General features: G+C 54.7%; 8 protein-coding genes across 8 annotated transcripts; 5 read left to right on the top strand and 3 right to left on the bottom strand.

Annotated features, from left to right (window-relative positions):
* Positions 1-412: 412 nt before the first annotated feature.
* On the top strand, positions 413-1,060 carry PG985_006830 (O-methyltransferase- family 3; the record flags this gene model as incomplete). Its single annotated transcript, XM_066826599.1, has 4 exons — positions 413-432; positions 494-566; positions 668-774; positions 826-1,060. 4 exons carry the CDS (start codon positions 413-415, stop codon positions 1,058-1,060), a joined length of 435 nt encoding a protein of 144 aa, XP_066686206.1.
* A 784-nt stretch (positions 1,061-1,844) lies between these two features.
* Positions 1,845-2,936, bottom strand: PG985_006829 (ChaC-like protein-domain-containing protein; the record flags this gene model as incomplete). The annotated part of the gene is made up of 4 exons (XM_066826598.1): positions 1,845-2,406; positions 2,585-2,651; positions 2,728-2,759; positions 2,878-2,936. The coding sequence occupies 4 exons, from the start codon at positions 2,934-2,936 to the stop codon at positions 1,845-1,847; spliced, it is 720 nt and encodes a 239-aa protein (XP_066686205.1).
* A 1,322-nt stretch (positions 2,937-4,258) lies between these two features.
* PG985_006828 (uncharacterized protein) lies at positions 4,259-5,558 on the top strand (the record flags this gene model as incomplete). Its single annotated transcript, XM_066826597.1, has 4 exons — positions 4,259-4,299; positions 4,518-4,536; positions 4,656-5,001; positions 5,095-5,558. The coding sequence occupies 4 exons, from the start codon at positions 4,259-4,261 to the stop codon at positions 5,556-5,558; spliced, it is 870 nt and encodes a 289-aa protein (XP_066686204.1).
* Positions 5,559-6,166: 608 nt separating this feature from the next.
* Positions 6,167-7,978, bottom strand: PG985_006827 (uncharacterized protein; the record flags this gene model as incomplete). Its single annotated transcript, XM_066826596.1, has 1 exon — positions 6,167-7,978. The coding sequence occupies one exon, from the start codon at positions 7,976-7,978 to the stop codon at positions 6,167-6,169; it is 1,812 nt and encodes a 603-aa protein (XP_066686203.1).
* Positions 7,979-9,863: 1,885 nt separating this feature from the next.
* On the bottom strand, positions 9,864-10,899 carry PG985_006826 (Citrate lyase subunit beta; the record flags this gene model as incomplete). Its single annotated transcript, XM_066826595.1, has 2 exons — positions 9,864-10,789; positions 10,824-10,899. The coding sequence occupies 2 exons, from the start codon at positions 10,897-10,899 to the stop codon at positions 9,864-9,866; spliced, it is 1,002 nt and encodes a 333-aa protein (XP_066686202.1).
* A 1,945-nt stretch (positions 10,900-12,844) lies between these two features.
* Positions 12,845-14,426, top strand: PG985_006825 (uncharacterized protein; the record flags this gene model as incomplete). Its single annotated transcript, XM_066826594.1, has 3 exons — positions 12,845-13,403; positions 13,501-13,581; positions 13,666-14,426. 3 exons carry the CDS (start codon positions 12,845-12,847, stop codon positions 14,424-14,426), a joined length of 1,401 nt encoding a protein of 466 aa, XP_066686201.1.
* Positions 14,427-15,472: 1,046 nt separating this feature from the next.
* On the top strand, positions 15,473-17,514 carry PG985_006824 (uncharacterized protein; the record flags this gene model as incomplete). The annotated part of the gene is made up of 4 exons (XM_066826593.1): positions 15,473-15,584; positions 15,671-16,191; positions 16,528-16,822; positions 16,901-17,514. 4 exons carry the CDS (start codon positions 15,473-15,475, stop codon positions 17,512-17,514), a joined length of 1,542 nt encoding a protein of 513 aa, XP_066686200.1.
* A 1,242-nt stretch (positions 17,515-18,756) lies between these two features.
* On the top strand, positions 18,757-19,653 carry PG985_006823 (uncharacterized protein; the record flags this gene model as incomplete). The annotated part of the gene is made up of 2 exons (XM_066826592.1): positions 18,757-18,859; positions 18,992-19,653. 2 exons carry the CDS (start codon positions 18,757-18,759, stop codon positions 19,651-19,653), a joined length of 765 nt encoding a protein of 254 aa, XP_066686199.1.
* Between the last annotated feature and the right edge of the window lie 3,077 nt (positions 19,654-22,730).

Here is a 22,730-nt window from a genome sequence, read left to right as displayed (position 1 = left end):
CGCCCGGCAAATACGTCTTTCAATTTGTTCGTACAAATCTTCACGGCCTACTACTTCCTTGCTGCATTTCTCGACCACGCCAGACATCGAGCGGCTCCTGTCCAGAAAACACTATTTGTCATCTGTTATAATGTTTGTGTGCCTCCTTTCGTATCTCTGCCGCTACCAAACCTCGGGGCCGACCCTGCTCCCAAGGTGACGTAGTTGTTGGCCTGGTGGTCGTGGTTCTTAGCCCGACCACGTTCTCAAAGACCATGGCTACCGCGACATAGTCTACCAAAATGCTCCTGTCAGCGGAAAGGGAAACTGCAAAGGTCACTAGTGCCGGCAGAGATACACTGTCCATACCCGGGCAACGGCTAACTTGAAACCAACATCAGACCTTATACGGTGTTCCGAATATCTCAACAACATGTCTAAGCTATTCATTGGGTTAGTTTCGCCTTCCATCCTGCGCTACGATTCCATCGTTGCTAATCCCACCGCGGTACAGTGGCCTTGCCTGGCACACAGAGGATACGACCCTGAGGCAGAAGTTTGAGGAGTTTGGCGCCATCGAAGAAGCAGTACGTCTATCCCGAAATATACCTCATACTCGGCCTCGGCTATCAATGGTTGATCAAGTATGGTTAAACGAGTCTATGCTGACACAATTTCGTCACATCAGGTGGTCGTCAAAGATCGTGACACCGGCCGGAGCAGAGGCTTCGGCTTCGTGCGATACTCTCAGGACGTCGATGCCCAGAAGGCGATTGCTGCCATGAACAACGTCGAGTATGTGAAGTCCCCACAGTACACGGACTGCATATAGCTGACTGCTGCTAGATTTGATGGACGGACCATCCGAGTTGATCGGGCTTCGGACACTGGTCCCCGTGGTGGCGGCGGCGGCCGCGGAGGATTCGGCGGCCGGGGTGGATACGGAGGTGCTCCGATGCCCTACGCCACTGGCCAGCCAGCCTACGGAATGCCGAACCAAGCCATGTATGCGCCTGCATACGGCCGGGGCGCCTACCCCCCTCAACAGGGATACGGCACTCCTCCCCCGCAAGGTAGGTGATCAGTGCCCTGAAGGGTTTAACAGATTTGCTAACTATGACACGCAGGCTATGCTATGCCGGCGCCTTACTACCCTGACCCGTCACAGGGCCAGCCGATGCCCCAGGGCCAACCTCAGGGCCCCCCTCGGTACTAGTCAATGTGGTGATCCCGGCGTCCCTTCGGTACGATGGTGGCGATGGAGTGATGGGAGCTGGCGTGGAGGCCTTTAGGGCAAAAGCCACAAACTGACGACTTTGTATGCCGAGGGGCCAGGAAATGTCGGCAATCGGTTCACCAGGCTACCGGCATTGGGGTTGGTCGATTAGGCAGTATCATTGGGCTTCACGACTGGTTCTAGAGCTCCCATTGAGCATAGCAGCGGTATTGGTGGTGGATTCTACGTTCCGAGAAGCACCCGCTCGTTTTGGTGTACAGTGGGGAGGAAGAGGGCATTGGGGGAAGATGCCGAAACCTTCTTGCATCACTCAGCGATTTTGCTGGTTTCTTTTTCGCTCTTCTTTCAAAACAAGATTTCTCTTGTTCACGTGCTTACGGCCGCGACACGATCATTATCATGACATTTGGTTAAGGGGGTAAATCTAGCTTGCCTGGAAGAATGCGGATACAGCCGAAGATGTGATCCTACCAAAAAAGACACGGGGAGGATGGTCTGGGGGAGATCTCTGTAGCAGTTTTGTAGATATAAATGTTACTACTACTTTCGTGGCTGATTCTATATCCTGGCTTCGCCAGTGGCCATTTCCTCGTGATGGTCTTCGGAAAATCCACGAAGGAGTCTATTGCTAGGCTTTCTCGGTCTCCTCCTGCTCGTCGATGCTGCTGACTTTGCGGAACTCGTGCGACGCTGGCTCTTCCGAGAGCCGGACGTGCGTCTGCCCCTTGGCGTCCCTGGTCTCAATCTCCCTCACCCGATCCGAGAGGTCGGTGATGTGGGCGTCGCCGCTTTCCGGGCTGAGCTCGTCTAGCGCCTTTTCCAGGCTGAGCAGGTAGTCGCGGTTGAGGCCGCTGGGCCCCTCGCTCTTGTGGATGTGCTCGGCCAGGGCTTGGGGGTCCTGCGGGCCTGTGAACTGGTCGTTGTCCGGCGTCCCGATGTAGACCAGCGTGTGGATGGGCCCGGACCCGTCCGCCGGGTGGAAGGGCGTGTAGTGGATCGAGTACCCGTTGATCTCCCGTATGTCCAGGTAGTCCTTGACCTCGGCCACCCGGTCGGCCTCGATCCGGTAGGCCACCCCCCACACCTTGTCGGGGGCGGAGTCGTGCGCGTCCACCAGGCTGGCCCAGAACGAGCGCTCAATCAGGGTGACGACGCGGCCGGGGGCTTCTGGCGTGCCGCGGTGGTCCTGGCTGTATGAGTAGCAGTTGCTTTGTTAGTCTCGCTTGAGAATGGTGGCATAGTTCCGCCTTGACTCCAGCCCACACCCTAAAAGCGAGTCGCCGATGGTCTAGTAAAGAAGTCCATACCTTGCCTATATATTTATATTCAGGTCAGCGTGGGAGATCGCATCGGAACACTCGAGGTCACTGTGTGTATGCACTTACTTGCCAAAACCGCCGGACGTATCCGTTGACCCAGCCAGGTACTCGCCGATCTACATGAAGTAGGTTATGATATGAGCATCAGGTCCTTTCTCAACATTAGAGCCAACAAGGAGTTGGTATGCGTACCAAAATGCGGCGGGGGCTTCCAAATCAGACTCCTAGTTTATTCGTTAGCAGGTGGCGGTCCCATTCCAGGGAGGACAGTAGCCGGTGAGGAAAAAGGAAAACCTAGTGAGGGACAGGGGGGTGTTGGACGACATGCATGGAAAAACTTACCCATAACCAAATAACCAAAACTCATCCGAACTAGTAGCTTTATCGCCGTTGACCGCCATGATATGTATGCCTCTTCCACTCGAAATTGTGTTGCTGAGCTTTCCAGGGGCTCGGGGTAAGGAGTTGACTGCAGATACACCGCCGTCAGGTCCCTTTCGGCTTCTCGGCTTTGTCAGCGTGGATTAGTGAACCAAAAGTGGGGGAGACGACCCCTTCGCAACTGATCTCGAGCTATCGGCCAACATCCGCCCTTCCTAGCACGCTGGGAGGTACTTTCAGTGTAAGTCAGTGAGATAGAGTCTGGAGAAAGTGAGATGCCAAGACCGGTACTTTTTTCTTTCTTTCTTTCTCGGCAGCAGCTCCGAAAGTGCATGGCCGTCGGTCATTCGACAAAAGCAGCCTAACACCAAACACAGTCACCAGTCACTTCCACCACCAACACACACGTCTGGTATTTTAGGGCTGCCAATTGCGCTAATGAGCTTTCGCCGGGTCGTGGCTGGCCGTAGATCTCGTCCAACTCTTCGCTGCACGCATGTCGTCGTCTGCAGGAGATGCCGTACTTCTCCGTGACGATCAAAGGTTCCAAACGTGGAATCTTTACCCTGAAACGGCATGGCGTCCCCTGAGCGGCACTCGTTGCTGTCTGTCCCTACTCATCCAGTCAACAGTCGCCGAGAGATGTGCTACCTGTCAGTTCTTGTCTTGATTCGTTGTTTGCACCGCCGGCTCGAAACACGTCATGGCCGATGTGTGCGCCCCCCCCTTCTGGGACCCTGAATTCCACCCTGCCTCACTTTTAGTGAGCTTACTTGCCTGACCTCGCCTCGCAGCTGCCCCACGTACAGACGTCAGGGTCGCCAGTAAGTACTTGACATACATCGAGGCAACATGATTGCTTATCCCCAGGCTGGCTCCGAGAGAAGTCAAAACGGGAAGCTCGAGAGAAGAGAGGGTTGACTTTGGTTCTCAATTGACATAGCGTGGATGTTGTCTGCTGCACTGGGGATGCGCTTATGTACCTCCCAAATGCTGTACCAGTGCCCCAGGCCGTTTGACGACTAGAAGACGGCTAAACGGTCACTAAAGGCATCGCAGGGTGCCTTGGCTGCGGCTGGAATCCCGGATCTTGGTTCACTAAGGGGGCAAAAAAGTGGACGGGCTTAAGTTCTCTCTGGAATTGGCAGGCCCGGTCGCTGTAGGTTGCACATGGGCGACTGACTTCCACCTGGCTCAGACTGCAATGACAACAAACACTACCCTGCAGCCAAATTAACCCAACCTTGGATTCCTTTGAAAACTCGTCGGCCACTTGAACTTTCCTCGCATTCCCTCTTCGTGCAGTCGGTCGTCGTTCTCGTTTGCATCAACCTGATCCACGATGGCCTACAACCGACCCTACAACCCGGACGAGCTGCCCAGGTGAGTTATCCTCGAACCCGCCCGCTCCCGCTACCTACAGTCTACCCCGCCATGATGCTTTTGGTAGTAGGGATGGACTTTGCGTGCGCGACGATGGACAGAAACAGGGATGGGCATACGTACTGCCTGCCGTCGCGATGCTCGCTGCGCATGCCTCAATCCCTTTGCCCTCGCACGTCGCATTTGACATATTGCTAACAGCCTATCGTCGCCTACAGATTCGCGGAGCCCGACGATGTAAGAAAACCCAACTAACCTACTGCCTACCTCTGCCAACTCGACGGTCCCTCCGTGTCCACCACCCCACTCAGCTTCTTTGTGATCCTGCAAAACTGACAGTATCACCGTCGCATTAGGGCAACGCTCCTCGGCCTACACATTATAGCAGCTCCTCGTCTTCCAAATACAATAGCAAGCCCCCACCGCCGCTTCCCACGCAGCAACAGCAATATGCGGCCCCTCAACCCTACCACCGCAACACGAACCCACACGAACGCCTGACTCCGGTTTCCCAAGGCCATAACAACTACGGCCGTCACAGTCCGGTATCCTCCGTCATGTCACCGCCACCTATGGCTTCAGGCCCACGGCCCACGGCCCATAATCACCCTCCTGCCGCGAGCCGACCACCTCCTTCGCCTGCCCCATCCGAGGGCGCGGATCCCACGCTGCAGCCCCTATTCCGTGCCGTGGACAAAGATGGTAAGCCTGCACCCCCTTTGTTGCGTACCTGATTTCGATGTTCGATGTTCGCTATGTGAACTCTCGATATTGACGGATGTTCTATTCGTACAGGCACTGGCCAGCTTTCGGAGAGGGAGCTCTCAGCCGCCCTCGTAAACGGGGACTGGACAGCGTTCGACATCCAAACGGTGCGTATGATGATCCGGATGTTCGACAGCGACCGGTCGGGCACGATCGGCTTCGACGAGTTTTGCGGCCTCTGGTCATTCCTGGCGTCCTGGCGCACCCTCTTTGACCGCTTCGACGCGGACCGGTCGGGCGGCATCAGCCTCGACGAGTTCAGCAACGCGCTGGTGGCGTTCCGGTACCGCCTCAGCCCCCGCTTTGTCGAGCTCCTCTTCTCGACCTACGACAAGCGCAACGAGAATGTCATGAGCTTCGACCTGTTCGTCCAGGCCTGCATCAGCCTCAAGCGCATGACCGACGTATTCAAGAAGTACGACGAGGACCGCGATGGCTACATCACCCTCAGCTTTGAGGATTTCCTCATCGAGATCCTGAAGCAAATGAAATAAGCGGGTGTAGGAGTATACCCTGTCACTGTTTGGTCTAGTAAGCACATACAAATTACGAGGTGACATCTCGGTTTATATGACCCCAGTGCATCTAGGAGGAGCGAGGCAAAAGGGAAGGTGGTCTTTTTTTTTAACAGTTACGTTCAAGCGACTGAAGAGGAAGCAGATTACTTGGGGTCTAGAGACGCTTTCTCAGCCTAGAAGTAATATTGTCGGAGTTTGCTATAGCAATGAGATATACCCGCGATACTTTATTGAATCATAATCGACACTCAGTTTCTGAAATTTCATCCCAGCCTGTGCACACTATTACTTTGAATTTAATTTCTGTTCTGTGGTTTTGTCTATCAAGCAAGGCTATATATTCAGGCCTCCCAGGGGTATCCCATATGCGTAAAATTTGACGAAAACACAAAAAGTTGTCGGAAGAGAAGAATGAAGATATGTAAAAACTCGTTGGGGGCTGTTCTGTCGCCTCGTTGCCCCTTTCCTGGTCCCCAAAAACGCCAGTCTCGTAATACTCCATCTACTAGTGATGGTTCATAACACATGCCACCGAAAACAGCAATAGCGACGGCGTTTCCTCATCGAAACCATGAAAGCGCTGATCATGTTTCATCCACGGTGATCTTGGGTAGCGATAGGGTGTCGCAGAGCTTCTGTGGCCCCCAACTCTCTTGCACCATTGTCGTCAGGTGAGGGGGTATTATGTCACTGGCCGTGCAGTAGGAATTGTCGTCTTTCCGTATCACTGTATCATCCTTCAGTGGTTTGATGATTTCCTTCTCCATGAATGGTTCATTGCTGCCCAATCTCTCCTCTTTGACCGGTTTCAGGTCTGACGTCGCGCTCGCGGTCGAGGTCGACGGAGGCGGGCCCATCATGGTGTTACTATTGGTGGTGCTGCTAGTGGAGGAGGTAGTGGTGGCAGTCATTGTAGAGCATTGATCGCCGCCCCCTCCGCCAAACATGCTCACTCGGCCGTCCCCGCGCACGGTCACTTCTTCGCCGCTGCTAAGCCGGAAGACATCCGTCGGATTCGACACAGACACGCTCTTGATGCGCTTGAGATAGCCCGGCTCGCTGTCCTCCACGACTTCGCAGCCGCAGGGGTCCCCGACCAGCGTGCTTTCGCTGCTCGTTGTTGCCGTTCTCGTATGCCGACTGCTGCTGCTGCTGCTTCCGCAGCCGTCTCTGTCTCCTGGACTGACCACGCCCAGTACCTCGTCACGCCCATACTTGCGTGTCTTCAGCAGCCCTGTAGCTAGCCCTCGCACGTCCTTGTCGCCGTCGTGCGCGCTGAGCCAGACTCGCGCACACAGCCGGCGTGCGATCTCGGCGCCCGCCGGGAGACCTGCGCAGATGTTGCCGCCTAGCCACCACGGGTTTGAGATGGAGTCCATGCAGTGGAGCAGGGCGGTCAAGGGCAGCGCCGCCTCGGAGACAAGATGTGAGGACGCGTAAGGCGCCAGGTGGGCATAGTTGATACCGTGCGGGGAAAATATGAGAGAAAGGGGGCGAGTCGTGTTACCGTGTTCCTTGTGCTGTGCAGCGGCAGTTATGGTGCCCGCTGCGGAAGAGATTGGGCGGCACGCAGAGAACAGGGGTGCAGGAGTCATGCTGTCCGTGGGAGAGGCAGGCGGCGCTACCACAGTAGATCGTGCTAACAATACTGAATTTGTTGGCGACATCGGTGGTGTAAGCGGGGCGGGTCTTGCGCCCGTTCCCTTCGGGTCCGTAGAAACAGTCTTGCGTACTTTAGGAAATGGGGGCGCAATACTCCTGACGGACCTCGGCGTCGTAGGCGGGCTGATAAGGGGCGGCGCCAGGGTGTACTGTGCAGGTAGCGCGAGGCCGTCCGTGGATGGCGGACGGTAGGTGAGAGCGATGGCACTATGGAGGCACGCCAGATCACGCTTCTGTGGGATCCAAGCCACGGTGACTTCGCCTGGCTGTCCATCTGGCGTCACCGCGGGCACCGGCACCCGGATCACTGTCGACTTTCCCGTCGAGCGTGGATCCTCCCACTTCGGGATGGTCCAGATCTTGTCGGCATCGAAGTATTTCCAGCTTTTGATTACGCGAGCTGATGCCGGCTCGGCCAGTATCTGCGTCTTGGTGCCAGTTCCTGGTAGCTGGCGCAGCGTTGCCTCATTGCAGTGGTCGCTCTTGTGCTGGCTGATAATGACCAGGTCCGGCTCCGGGAGCTCGGACAGGGAAGCAACGCAGGCCGGGTTCTTGTGAGTAGAGACGGATATCTTGGAGTGAAAGATCTTGGACGGACCAGTAATCCACGGGTCGAGAAGTATGATGTAGGGCTTTGGGGCCGCCGCCGTCCCCTTGACATGAGGAGGCAGTATAGGCTCCAGGGAGAGCAAAAAAGAGGCATCTTCATTGAGATGCTTGATTGTCAATGCCATGATGGCCGACAGGAGAGGCGAAAAGAACCTCGTGTTCGTTCAGGAGCTCCAACTTTTCCAGTGGAGTGGAAGGCAACTTCAGCTGCCCCGAAACAGTTCTTCGCAGCAGTATCTAAAGTATATTAGGCAGTTACAGGAGTTCGGCCTTTGAGGTATTCGGGATGCACCGGGTCGACCGGCAGCGGAGATCGGGACGTGTTAGATACGAGACGAGGGAGCAGACGGCAATGGATGAGATGAGATGAACGAAGAGAAGAGAGAGAAAGCTGGAACCTTGCCGAGAAAACAAACAATCATGACAGTAACGCTTGCATTTCATACCAAGAGGCGGGCTACTCGTGTGCATACATACATAGTCTCGATGGTTAATTTGGTGGCAGCCGAGGAGGCCGGAGGAAAGACAAGACAAGGTGAGGTGGTGGCATGTTGGGAGCTATGGTGCTAACATTAAACACTTGTGACGAGACAAACCAAAACCAAGCATTGAGATCTTCATCTTGGCTCGCCTCCAGCTAAGGCTTGGCTGACGAGGATGTGGGTTGGACTGGCCTGGGCTGTCTGGGCCAGAGAAAAGAAATGATGTTTCAACGAGGGAAGGTTGACGCGAGGGAGAAAAGAAGCTTTCGACAGGTGCAGTCGACACTAACTAACGGCATGATCAGGACATGACTGTTAGTTAGGTAGGTAGCCTAGCCTAGCCTGTTGCGACCGTGCCTGCACCTGCACACTCTACAGTACCTACTGTACCTGGCATTTTCGGAAAAGTTGGAGACAAGCAATGCACGCAAACCGACTGACAGCCGTGATTTTAATTATGGTTATCTTTTTGATAGTCACGGTTCCTGGGCCAGGGTCACAAGCCGAATCTTATGATTCATTCGGCAGTTGCTGGAAAAAGACCAGACGACATCTGTAAGGTACGACACGGGCAACGGGCTGCGTTGGCAAACCTTGCCGAGTTTAGCAACTTGGTGACGCCGGCTTTTCGTAGTGCCGACGATTCGAGGCGGGAGACTCGAGACGAACAAACGAGGCTGTGTCGTCGCTGTCGCTGTTGCTGCTGCTGCTAATTCTCATTATGCATCTTCGGACAACAGAGGTGCATCAGAAATATCAAATCCTGTATAGGCAGACCGATTCCCAAGTTGGAAGCAATTCGTCGCGAGTGGCTGAGACTGGGCGCTGGGTTAGTATCTTCTCTGGAGTGATCCAGGCGGCCCGGCCACACTATGTCTGCCAGCCCACGCATAGGCATCTTTTGTCTCTGTTCACCTGTTCCAACCTCTTTTGCTTTCCACGCGTATCGCTTCATGTCTTGTTTGCCAACCCTGTGGTTATGTCAAGTTATCTTCTGATGAGGAAAATCCCATTGTGCAGCTGTAGTATAAAGTCCACAAAGTGTTCGACTTTAGTTTCGCATGACCCGTGGTGGCGCACTTACACGTAGGGAGGACCCTCAATGTTTGTTTCATCCGCCGCATCATGGGTACTACACGTAATTGAGACAAGCACGACCCGGCAATCCTCATCTGAATGGAGCAAGAGGTCGTACGACAGATCGACTGGCAGAAAGCCGTTGGGCACGAGTGTGACCGGAAATGTATTGACTAATCGCCTACACTTATCCCATGCAGGATGCTGACCTCAGAGTTCAGCGTGCATGCTTCTCGCGGCATATTATGCAGATTGTCATGTCTGCATCAGCTCATTCTTACTTGCCAATTGTGCTGCATATGGCGGACTCCATGTACATAGCACCAATATAGGAGAATATATGCAAGGCGAGTTATGGCTACGTCAAAATTGAAGGACGGTTTCTCATGATGTATTGGCAACGGGCTGGCCCCAGAGCAGGGTATCCATCCCCTAGGTATCTCCTATCTCCTCACTCTGGCTCCTGCCCCTTCCATTTCTCTTGGAGGCTCGCAACGTCCATGCCACAGTTTTCTGCTTTCTGCATCACCGCTTTGGCCTTGCCAGCCACCGGCGCATCGATCATGGTGCCATCCAGAGTCCACGCGCCCCTGCCCGCAGCTGCAGCCTTCCCGTCGGCGATCATGACCCGCACGGCCCACTCCACCTCCTTCTCGCCGGGCGCGAACAGGCGCTGGGCCACGTCGACCTGCGAGGGGTGGATGCACTGCTTGCCGTTGAACCCCATGGCCTTGCCGCCGAGGCACTCCTCCTCCAGCGTCCTGATGCCATCGTCGCCCTTGTACGACGTGCACACCAGGTCGATGGTGCTGGGCAGGTTGGCCGCCCGCGCCGCCGTCACGATGGCGGACCGGGCGTAGAGGAACTCGCTGAGCGAGGGCGTGCGCGTGATGGACAGGTCGAGGGCGAAGTCCTCGGCCGCGAAGATGAGCCCGCTGAGGTACGGCGACGCGGCGCAGATCTCGCGCAGGTTCATGACGGCCTGCGCCGACTCGATCAGCGCGATGAGCTTGACGGGGTTCGCATCCTCGTGCCCGCCCTTGGCGTGCCGGTCGGCGGCGAAGCGGCGGAGCGCGTCGGTCGCGAGCGTCAGGTCCGAGGCCGAGGTGACCTTGGGGATGACGATGGCGTCCAGACGGGGCGAGGGCGCCAGGGCGGCCAAGTCCTCCATCGCGTACGGCGTCGAGAAGGCGTTAATTCGCACGGCCAGCTCCGAGATGGACTGGGGCCGCGACGACAGGCCGGCGAGGTGGTCGCGGAGGGCGGCGCGGGCATCTGCCTTCTTGGTGGGCGTGACCGAGTCCTCAAGGTCGTAAGTCACGTTGTCGGCGGTCAACCCGACGGACTTGGTCAGCATGCGGGGCGAGGAGGACGGAACTACATGGTTTGGAAGAAGTATTAGCATGCGTACAACAATAGCAATTGCACACGCAGGACTTGCCATAGAGAAGGGCCCGGCGGAGGATGGATGCCGACTTAGCCGCCATGATCAGAGAATTAGGCTTATTTCCAAAAGGCCTAGCTGATGTTGCTGATTTGCAACTTGACTGGCTCTTGCTATGCGCAAGAGTCCAAATGGCTGATGCCCATTGCCCTGACGTAACCGCACGATTTGACGGAATTCAAGGGATGAAGCTTCTCCAAGCTCCGAGGTTCCCCAATTGATCATCCCTGGAATGAGGGGCACGCAAAAGAGCCGGGCTATTTTTGGATGCACCGGTTTTAGTGCAAGGGTCACCTCACCCAGCAACTACAACACATTCGATGCACGCATATACACCTGCATTATCGCCATGCCTGTGTTTCCTCTCCCGGACTGCTCGACTACGATCGAGACCCTTAGCGTTACCTTGGAAAAGATCCCGCCAAGTTCTTGGGACTCTACATCCACACACACACACACTCACACACACACTTGGCGACAGCACTGGTTGCATGGCCAGGGCCCAGCCCGAATTGATGGGTTCTCCCCCCAGCTCGAAGTCACCTTTCGGAAGTGAACAGGTATCGACGGAGCAAAGATATGCCCCAGAGAAGAGAGTTGCATCCGACCCCTTGTTCCATACTCCATCTCAGGCTTCTTTCGCCTAAAGATCATAAGGCCCTATGCCTGCGTGGCACTGGGCAACACCAACCCACAACAAGCCGGACTTATGGCATTGTTTCCTATGATCCACCGGACCGGTCAACTATCTAGCGTGCCCTGCCATCGTTAGCACGCCGCTGTGCAGGGTGGGTTGACCTGATGATATTGATGTCACTTGTCATCAGCTTCGCGAGCCCATACGAGATGGTCAAGCAAAACATGGATTTCAAACACGCCACCGACGCAAGCCGCATGTGACCAAGTGGTACTGTGATCATCACAAGTGTAATATATCTCGCCAATAAGCATTCGGCCGATATCAGCCTTCGCCAGAGGCGCGCGGGATGGTCTTTGGGCTTTGTCCGTCAACGTATCCAACTAGGCTCATTTGGTCACCTTCAAGAATCTTCAGTACAAGTATTCGCCGGACTGTGAGCTTTGCGCCCTTCTACAGGGCCATCGGGAGAGGACACGATGTGGATTTACAACAGGTCAAACTGTTGCCTATTGCCGCCACGTGAAAACCAAAACCCCCTATCACACACTCTGAGTGGTACCTATACTCTGGAAAATGCTCCAGCTGAAAGCACACGTTTGAAAACCGCGTTACTATTCGTTGCAATGTCGTACGGTTGTGACGGCTTCACGCAGAAGCTTGGCTGACTCTGCTAATATAAAAACCAGGTAGACGCCATGCCCATAAGGACCAGAGGATAAAGCGATGCAACTTCACTATCGGGTTGCCAAAAATAACCCAACCTTAGATGACTTGACACAGTAGCTCGTTTCTGCAGCTGTCGTTATCGCTTTGGATCGGGCTGCTTCTGCGAACCTCCTTGGCCAGCCTGGATTTCGAGAAGAACCCGCATCGGCCCAGGCAAGTGTAGGAATCACAAGGTAACATTGCCTAGCTGCCATCGCTGTGGCAAGGTAACTGTTTTCAGCCAACTCTGAGTAAGGGGCAGATATACGAGCTTGCTAGTGGTCCGCTGCCGGGCTTCGTTCCGGATAATCACACCGGGTATATCTTCTTTCGGTGCTGAACCATGGCACAACTCGTCTATTTGCAAATTAAGCTTAAATGAATTGTTGCCTAGAATCGCATGGCCTCCTTGTGGTCATGGTTCGTTATCTCGTGTGGAAAGGAGACCTCCCATATCAGATGTATAAGTAAATATGTTTGACCTGAATTCACACTAAGGGGTGGCACCGTCAAGAAACATCAGTGGCCATTGCCCCCTTTTGTGCATTCGATTATAAGTATTTACATTCCCATCCCTCGCTGAAGAATAGAAACTATCGGATAGCCCTCCCAGGTTGGATCAAGAGTCGTTGTACACACCGCAATGATTCGAGTGGGGTTCGCCGCTCTTGCCCTTGCGGCACTCGCACGAGGCTCCCCTATCCATGGGGACACGTCGGCCTTGGAGGAGCGGCAATTCCAAATCGGCAACCCATGGACAGGCATATGGCCACCCGGACCGCCGGCATCTCCTCCTGTCATCATCTTTCCTGGTGGCGACGGTGACGACGGTGGCTCCGTAGAGATAGGATCTTCTACAAGGGAGAAGAGACAAACCAAAATCGATGGGAGCGAGCCCAGCGCTATCAAGAAGAAACTCACTGCACTCGAGCTAGAATACGAATCGCTGGTGCACAAGTACAACTCCCACCCTCCCCAGGATGTCGCCAGGCGGCTGCAGGAGATCGCGGCGGAGTTGAAGAAGTACGGCATCTCCATCATAACCACCCCCGACGGCACCAGCACCGTCATCACCTTCGGCAGGAAAGCCAGACGGCAGTTCACCATCGGAGACGGTGGATACGGCGACCCTGCGTTCAACATCATCGGGCTTGAGACGACTTTGGAGCAGTTGATGCAGGAGTATGGCCCCAATCCCCCACGTAAGCTTGACCTGCTACCCCTTTCTCGGCCGTCAGGTATTGAGCAGTTCACACGACTACTGCCGTATTCTATATACTTGTTCTATACTGACGCCAGTATCAGATGATATTTATATCATCGAGGAGAGAATTAAGAACATCCTGGCTGCCTACGGAATCACTATTATCAGTGCGCCTGGTAAGCCCTTACCCAGCTCAGAGAACCCATCAGGCACAAGGTAGGTTTTGCATTCCACCATTGCTAATTGATAACCCCATATAGATGGTACCATAACCATAATCACCCCTTCTACCAAGCGAGCAGCAGCCAGCTACGACGTCGAAGCCCTGCGGGTGATTTTCGAATCCTTTGTGCGAAAGTACAATGGGGAAAGACTTCCCATGGCCGACTGGATCATCATGCGAGACATGGCGGCGGTTCTTGAATCGTACGGCATCGCCACCAGTGTCAAAACACCAGGAGCCACGGCGAAGCGCGCCAACACCATCGACCTCGGCGATAGCGTCAACACGGAGTCCCTGCAGGCCCTCTACGACATGCTGCAGGACGCCTACGGCAACAACGCTGACACGCCGCGCGACATCTTCCTGATCCAACAGACCATCGTCTCCATCCTGGGCGCCCAGGGCATCGTCATCCCCGGATGGAAGTCGACCGTCCCCGGCGGGCCCCTTATCCCGGACAATACCTTCATCGGCGGGCCTCTCGTGCCCGACGCCACCGTACCGGGCGGCCCTATGATCCCCGATGTCACCATCCCCGGCGGCGAGATGAAGCCCAGTACCAAGGTCAGGCGGGATGGCGGCAAAGACGACGCTGCTACCCTCAAGGGCCTGCAGGCCGCGCTCGAGGCGCTCGAGGCACAGTACGGCAGCCCCTTCGCTTCCACTGCCGTCCTTCCCCTCCCGGCCCTCCTGATCATGCAAAATGTCGCCACCGTCCTCCAGGCGAACGAGTTCGTGATTCCCGGTTGGCCGCCCCTGCTGGGGCCAGGCACTGTGGTCATTGGCCCTTCTACCTAAGGGCTGTGCCAGGGAGCATGGAAAAGGTGCGTGGGCATATAGGTAGGGGTGCAGCAAGACTGTAACTCTGGAGTAAAATGGACATGCCGAGGTAGCCTATAGGGTATGAAATGGTAACCGAGTAGGTAGGGGGACAGGAAAGGGGCGTGAACAAAGTTCCTTTCGAAGGGGTTTTCTTCTATCGCTAATCTCTACAGTCTTGACGGAAGGAATTTTCATGGCTAGTCAAATTCTCCTACGTCTCTATATCAAAATACAAGGCTTGATTGAGTTAAAAACCCCTTGCTTGATCATGTCTATTTTGTTGTCCACATACTCTAGATCATCGTCTGTCGCAAAGCAAACATACAGAATAGGCAAGTATAGGTTGTGCAGGTTTACACGGAAGGAACCTTTCCTCCAATGCTCCTTCTGTTTGGGCATGTAGGAACAAACTCTTTTTTATTTTATTTTTTAACTGGACTGGACACGTGCGTCACGTACCACACGGGCGATTGCAGATGACCCCAAATCAATGTAGATGCATACAGCCACATGACGACTGCATTGCGAGGAATTCTCGTCACTTCCCATCACACCGACTATAACCTCCATACTTGCAAGGCAAGCAGCGCGGTCATTCCGCCGTACGCACCGAGCCCTCTCACGACGCCAATCAATTCTGCATCGATTGAAGTCTGTCTAGGCTATAGGCTGAGTGCTTTGCAGTCAATAACGCATGTCTCAAGTCAGCTTACCTGCGCCCGCAGGCGGCTCGCACAAGAGTATCATCTTCCCCTTTCGCGCAATCTTGCCTCTATAGGAGCAACACTCTCACCAAACCGCGAAGGTCATAAAACATTTTCTTTCTTCTCCCGCTGTCTCAATCTTTGGCCGTTCTATCGCAATACTGGGGCCGCACCTCGTATGGGCAGAGTTTTACGTGAGACGGCAGAACAAGGGAGCGAAGAGAAGGGTACCGAGTGAGGGGCGCAATTCGTCGATGATACGATACGCACATGCACTGACACCTCCTGTTTGAGCGACCGTTGCAACGCCTGCCCAAGATGGTGCTCGAATCGCCGTTTCCACCGCTGCACATACCCGATGTCAGTATCTGGGATCTCCTTTTCGATGACCATAACGACTCAAAGCGGCAGATTGCACACCCCAAATCAGGTAGGTACTTGCATTACATGTCTTTTACCGGCCCAATTGGATAGGCCGGGACCTCTCAGATGTAGTCAAACGACTCACGCAATTAGACGAGGCTCTGCTGCTGTCAAACGAAGATGGCACCCAGACTTATACGGCGTTTGGGGTAAGAGAGGCCGCGCTCCGATTCGCGAGGGCCTTACAGACGATACTCTCTTTTGGGCCAGGAGATACCCTGGCTGTGGTCAGCGCAAACTCCGTCCACATGGCGCCAGTCATATGGGGAAGCCTCTATCTTGGAGGCGTGATGTCGCCGGCGAATCCGGGGTACGGCGTAGAGGAACTCCAGCATCAACTGAAGAACTCAGGGACTACTGCGGTCGTCACCCAGGCGCCTTTCCTCCCTATTGTCCTGAGGGCGGCTACAAACGCGGGCATTGCCCACGGCCGCGTCATCCTTTTGCCAAGCGCCAAGAGCGCTTATGTCTCATCTCTGGCGTCACCCCTTCCGAGTGGTTCCCCATGGTGTTCTACAATTTTCGAGTATGGTGGCAGAGGCGAAAGGCTGCCCTCACAAAGCGAATATCTGCCCCAGCAAGGATGTTGCCTTCTTGGTCTACTCATCTGGCACGTAAGCAGAGCAGTGATTGCTTTCCTCTCTCGGCAGTCGAGGTTTATGTGATGTACCGACGGACGAGGCGGGAATTCAGCACGGGACCTCCTAAGGGTGTGCAGCTTACACATCGTAACATCGTCGCTAATATTCTCATGGCCGAAGTCGTGTCGTCAACGGGTCACGAAGATGTAGTGCTAGCATTTCTGCCACTATTCCATATACTCGGTAAGGCGGCTGGTTTTCCCGGGGAGATCATACTATGATATCGCATGCAATGGTGCCCCAGGAAGATGCTAACTTTAGGCACGGATGTGATTAGGCCTGACGATACTGCTGCACTATTCATTCTAGAAGCGCGCGAAGGTGGTGGCCATGTCACGCTATACGCTGCCGCTTTTCTGCAAGATGATAAAGACTCACAGAGTCTCTCTTGTGTACCTCGTGCCTCCGGTCGCCTTGGAGCTTGCACATGCAACCCTGTCGTCAGGGGCCGGCACCGACTTGTCGTCAATCAGATTTATGACATCAGTAGCCGCGCCTCTGAGCCCCGTCATAGTGCACGCCCTGCACGCGCAGCACGGCATCAAGCTCATCGAAGGCTACGGTCTATCGGAAACGAGTCCCGGCGCTTTGATGATGGCACGTAGTCAATTTCACTTTACTTGAAGGGGCATTAGCTAAACAAAGCCGGTTCAGTCTATCGAAGATTATCCTGCTGCCATAGGGACTGTGGGGAAGCTCCTCCCCAACCAGAAAGCGAAGCTCCTCGACGTCGGCGCTTCCAAGCGCGAGATAGATCCCGAGTCTGGCCAATCTGGTGAGATATGCATCAAAGGCCCGAACGTGTTCAAGGGGTATCGCAATAACCCGAGCGCGACCCGAGACGCGTTTACGCAGGATGGCTACTTCCGCACAGGCGACATTGGTGTTTTCGTGAAAGTGCCGCGTGTGGGAATCTGCCTTCGCATCACGGACTGCATCAAAGAGCTGATCAAATACAAAGGGTTCCATGTAGCGCCTGCGGAGCTGGAGGGGACCCTGCTACGCCACGACGAAGGGGCCGCGGATGTTTGTGTCGTAGGCGTGCAGAGCCCGCAAGCACTCGCGACCGAAGTGCCGCGGGCATATGTCGTGAAGACGCCGGGTTGGAGGGAGGTAGAGGAGGAGCGGGTTGTGGCGGCCGACGAAATCAGGCGTTGGTCAGATAAGAAGTTGGCTAACCACAAGAAGCTTCGAGGGGGCGTCGTATTCGTGGATAGCCTACCCCGAACACCCAGTGGGAAGTTGCTCCGGAGGGTGTTGCGAGACACCAACTTGGACGGAAAGGCTAGGTTGTAAAAATGCTGACAGGCAAAGTCGTCTTCTCTTGCTCGAAGATGCCGTCGACACCTTTACACATCCGATCTAGGCATGTCATGACGGTAAGCCTGAGTAATCTGAATGACAGACTGGTTGGAGCATGTGGCCATAAGACGGTCGGCGGTTGGCTTGATATCACTTGATATCACTTACAACAAGATGATATCTTGGATGCGAGGCAGGGTTTTGATTTGCCAACTACCCCGCCTTGCCATACTCCCTGGTCGGCTCAATAACGGATGGGGAAATTCTCCGGTTCTAAGCGTACCCGGGGAGATAGATGGCTGTTGCATTGGAACGAGATCATGAAGTCCCAGCAAGCCATGGTGAGATGATGGTCGGTATCTAGGGTGGCGTGTCGACGTGGCCAACGAGGACCGACTTCGCGTCGTCGCGAAATATCGACGGTGGGCAAGATTGACACACTGAGGACCGATCTGCAAGGGTTCTTATTCCCGGTGAAAAGGTTAGTGGCGTTAACGAGCCAAAGATATGGCCATGGTTCGGATAGGAAGTACATACAAGCTTTTCTTGCAGCACACCCTCGACCCGTGGAACACACCGAGGGCACGCAGCCAATGGGCCAGCCTTTCCCCACGTTTAGTCGCCCAACATCTCCAGATATAGCACCGGGCTTATAATTTGCTTGGGATACGGCTGACATGCATGCTCTTCTGTTCTTGTCTGCCCCTCGCGCAGGCCCGAAACAGGGACTACTGCCATATACGTCTGGGGGACCCGAACGTGGCGGTGATAAGAAAGGGAGGGCATCTTAGATGATACCAAAGGGTAATCTGTTCGGCTGCCAGCGCCCGACACCCTCAGATCCAACCCACCATCTCGGAGCGTACGTGCCTGCCAAGTCGCTTAGTTCTGACTGGGTTCCATGCCCGCTGGTGACCGTCATTCCCTCACGCTAGATGCCCGTCTTGCGAAGTAGTCCTTGCCGCTTCTCCGGGCAGTCGCTCGTGTGCGTGTACGCGTGAGGAGGATGTGGGGGGCTTTCCAATACGGCCGCCGTTGTGCTATTAGCTACGACATACGAGCAGCGCAGGCGGGATGAGGTGAGACGCGGGTCAGCCCGGGGCTAAAGGGAGCAGCCTGTTATATGGCCGGAAGCCCGCTTGGCACTTCTGTTGACATCCTTGGCTCCTCGTCCGTTTCCCGGGTTTCCATAGACCGTGAAGCTTCCCCCCCCAGTGCATGCCACCCTTTCTTACCATGTCTGTTCCCGCTTTCGAGGTGGAGGATCCAGAGTCGGGAAGCCAGCAGCGGCTGGAGCGACGTCGTGAACTCAACCGCAAGGCTCAACGACGGTTTCGAAGTAAGTGGCACCCGCTCGCCACGACTCGATCCGATATCTCTCGATGAGATGATGACGAGTTCTGGCCAGCCATCTGCCCAACTCCATTCATATGAGACTGTGTGACATTGGCTGACACTGGTCCCCGAGCAGCGCGCAGAAACCAGGCACGGATACGGCAGATAGAGCAAGACAACCACTTGGCCACGAGTTGGACGAACGAGTGGCCGTGGTCCAACTCTTCTTCTACGCTGCCTTCGGCTTCCCAGAGCCATACGAGAGAGCAGCCGTTATTCGGTACAGATGACGCACTGGTTGTGGACATATCGGCGTTAGATTCCATGCTTTACCCAACTATACCACTTGGGGTTCCGCTTGGAGACTCTGAACCCCTAGTCCCTTTACAAAGCCCAGCTATGGCAACACTCGCAGACAGCCAGCCCGTCGCCTCGCACTCGGCAGCATTCCTTCAGAAAGGCGAGCATCACAAAGCAACCACCCAGCCAGTCTATCCGCCTTGGGTTACCGAATTATCCGCCATGGCACTCGCAGAGCCGACAGAAGCCACTGTGACGGACACCGGAAGCCCCTTTATGCCAGATGCCTCGGTCTGGACGACGGACATGTCACCCTCTCAGAGCCCCGAAAACCTGGCCCCTTGCTTCTACGCGCCCGCCTTGACCTTCGACGCAGCAACGATTCCGGTGGCCGCGACAGGCACTACGTTGCCCTTCGACCCCATGGGAGAATTGAATTGGGGCGACATGGAAAGCTTCCAAGCAGCACTCTCGTGGCTACCTAGCCCGGGGACATGAGTGCAATGGATAGCTGTCCGTGGTATGGCGCTGCACGGAATTCGATGTCGACACACACTGCGCGGTTGGTAGCTCGGCCTTGGCTCCAGCAGTCGTTGAGGGATATAACCTACACCGTCTCCTTTGTTATAGGTCACGGAAACCCCCGTTTATCGCTTCCCCAACCTTTGCGAGCTCATTCCGGTAACGGGCTAGATGCGCCAAAATCACCACCGTTGAGCTTCCTCGGCGGGCAGAAGGGGGCTTGTGCTTTAATCAGGGCCTGGGGGCGCTGAAATAAGCTCCCGGCGAGGAATCGGGGAGTTTGGTTTAGGATGAAGCGAGACACTTGTGTCAGCAACGGATATAAGGATGGATACGAGAAGACATGCCGTGTTCTCAAGGAATGTCGAATCAGGCAGAGGATACAAATACTGGGGTCTAGCTCGGTGCTACACCCCCTTCGCGGATTGCTTCATAGGTTCGCTTCTAATCTATATCAAGTCTAGCACTCGTTGGCCGTATCAACCTCCCTAAGCCTCCAAGTGAATGGGCTTGGATGGTCCACTGTCTTTCTACAAGGCGCGATTTCAGGGGCGCGAAGCAGGTGTTGGTGCCGGAAAGAGAGAATATCTGGTAGACGTGCCAAGTGCGATAACCCTTTTGCTCCATTCATTGAAGCCAAGTCAGTTCCATGTCATGCATGCGTCCCCGGAAGTACGCTTCACATTGCGTGTGCAGTGGTGTTGCCCCTTTTACTGAGAAATCGAGCCGTCAAATTAAGATGTACGTTGACCAGGTTACGAATACTGTTACCCTCTCCGTCTATAGTGTTCAGCCAGAATATAATAGAATTATAGTTAACACGAAGAGTTACTTCATATGCGAATGGTTCGACTGTCCATTGTTATGATATTCTCACCGGCATCGTGAGATGGATGATACCGACCATATCATGCCAACAAGCACTCCTTGGTACGTTCTCAAGTTTATTTAGACCATGTATTCAATGACGGTATTAAACCGACCATTACGATGATCCTAGCAATTAAAAACGGCGTTTTCAGTACTGCCCGGCTGCCTTGTTGACCACAAGAAGCTCGAACGCATATCTAAACGCAGAGCCGCCACCGCCATGCCATCCACAAACCTTCTCCGGCCACGGCCTACTCAACGTCAGATCATCTCCTACTACAATTTCCCCCGAGTCAAGAGATACTACTATTAATAGAGGGGGGTCGTTTGTCAACAGGGCGAGCAGTTCGTCCCACTCTCTAGTAGTACCCCATCGCAGGAAGTTCAAGAGGTGAGCTTACAGACACCCAACCAACTACTTACAGTATACTGTAGTACGGTACTACTACTATCGTACCAACTACGTGGGAGGCCCTGGGTTCCACAGAGTAGTGCAATTGGCCCGGCAATAACGATTTTACCGTCAAAAGCCATCCTCCCGGGCCGACTGGCTACGCCGATCTGGCGCCCCGGATAGGAGGTGCCGCGGGGCCGCTGAACCCAGGGCCACCGACTACCACGGTTACCAGCAAACAGCATTCGCGTTGGCCTCTGCTTAGCAGCCCAACTAACTAGCCCGTAAGGCGGACAAGCTTGGCTAGTGGACCAGCGGTTCGATCGATGGTAGGGAAATAATTTCCTTTTCCTCCGAAAGCTGAACAGCAAGAATTCCGTACTGTACACCTGTTACTGTACAGTAACTGCGTGCGTGCTGGCCCAAGGGACGGCAAGCGTAGGCGGCGGCGGCGGCGGCGTAGTCGGTTCCAACCCAACTGACGATCTTCAGGGTCAGATACATACTACCCAATTGCCAACAACCAACACACAACGTGGTTTGAGACCAACCCCAGGCGCGCCCGGTCTAGAGGCAGATCGGTAGATCATACTGGTTGGCATAGGCGCGGCGATGGACCACCACCTGCCACCTGCCACCTGTCGGTGTCCCTCCTCCCCTGACCCCTGACGACATTTATAACTGGTAGTGGTGAGTAGTAAGCAAGTGGGGAAAAGAGACAAGAGGGACTCGGCAAATGGGACATTGTCTCGAAACTGTGACGTTATGGGGACATGAGACACCTTCAGCCAGCGTGTCGGTGCCGCCTCTGTTCTTTTCCCCATGAGTCCAGAATACGCTCGGCCTTTCGTAATTTGTTTGCCTGTGAACACATGAGCATAACACGCGCTTCACCAGACCAAAACAACGTGGCTCCGATTCGTTCGAGAATATTTCCCTCCAAGAAGGAAGAAAAGAATAAAGAAGGGGAAAGGGGGCTAAACCGGGCTCGGCTGGGCTGAGCTGAGCAAACAAAAAAACCTTGGCGGGCAGGTGCGTATGATGGCGGAGTGTGATTCACACGAGGCTGATTGAACCCTTCTGGACGACTCCTCTTCTCCAGCCCGGTCGACACTCCCCAGCCCGCCATTCGCATAGTGGACAGAGACTAGCAAGGGGTAAGAGGCGAGGGAAAAAGACGTCAGGTTTGCCATGGCAGGAGAAAACGCTCTCCATTGGCCGATAGCTTCGCCCCGGTGCGAGACTCTAGCCTTGGTCTACTGACTAATAGTCCACCTCAGCCGCGCCACAGACTTACTACTATACCTCCTTCTTCTTCATGAGACTCAGAATTCTGTTCAAGAAGCCTCATTCGGTGGCTCGTTGCCCGCACAAGCCAGGCAATGTGTATGCCATGTGGGTGCCCTCGTCGATAGCGCGCAGTAGTTGGTAACATCAGTCACAGCTGGTGGCTGGCCACTGTAGTGGTAGAGGACAATATGAACTAGTAGTATTATATCATCACAGCATAGTGCACTGACAAGGTGTGCGGCGTGCGGTATCGACTCACCTTGGGGACTCACTCGTGTGTTTAGTAGTATCAGATGCCGACTCTCCATGTTGAGTGGTCATACCCAACATGAGTCAAGTGTCTTGGCTCTACGAGACGATGAGCTCACAACCGTTGTATGCAGCCTAGGCAACCTTAGCCTTTGTCGGCGTCATTTTTCCCAAAACATACACAACCCTCGAGAGGATCCATTCGTCTGCATCGCGGAACTGACGGATAGGCATGCGCATAGGAGAGTAG

Source organism: Apiospora marii (assembly GCF_038362585.1).
Source record: "Apiospora marii strain CBS 49790 chromosome Unknown utg000004l_segment0_segment0, whole genome shotgun sequence".
Classification (NCBI taxonomy): Eukaryota; Fungi; Ascomycota; class Sordariomycetes; order Amphisphaeriales; family Apiosporaceae; genus Apiospora; species Apiospora marii.
Note: the sequence above shows the minus strand (reverse complement) of the source record. Positions and strands in the feature narration are given on the sequence as shown.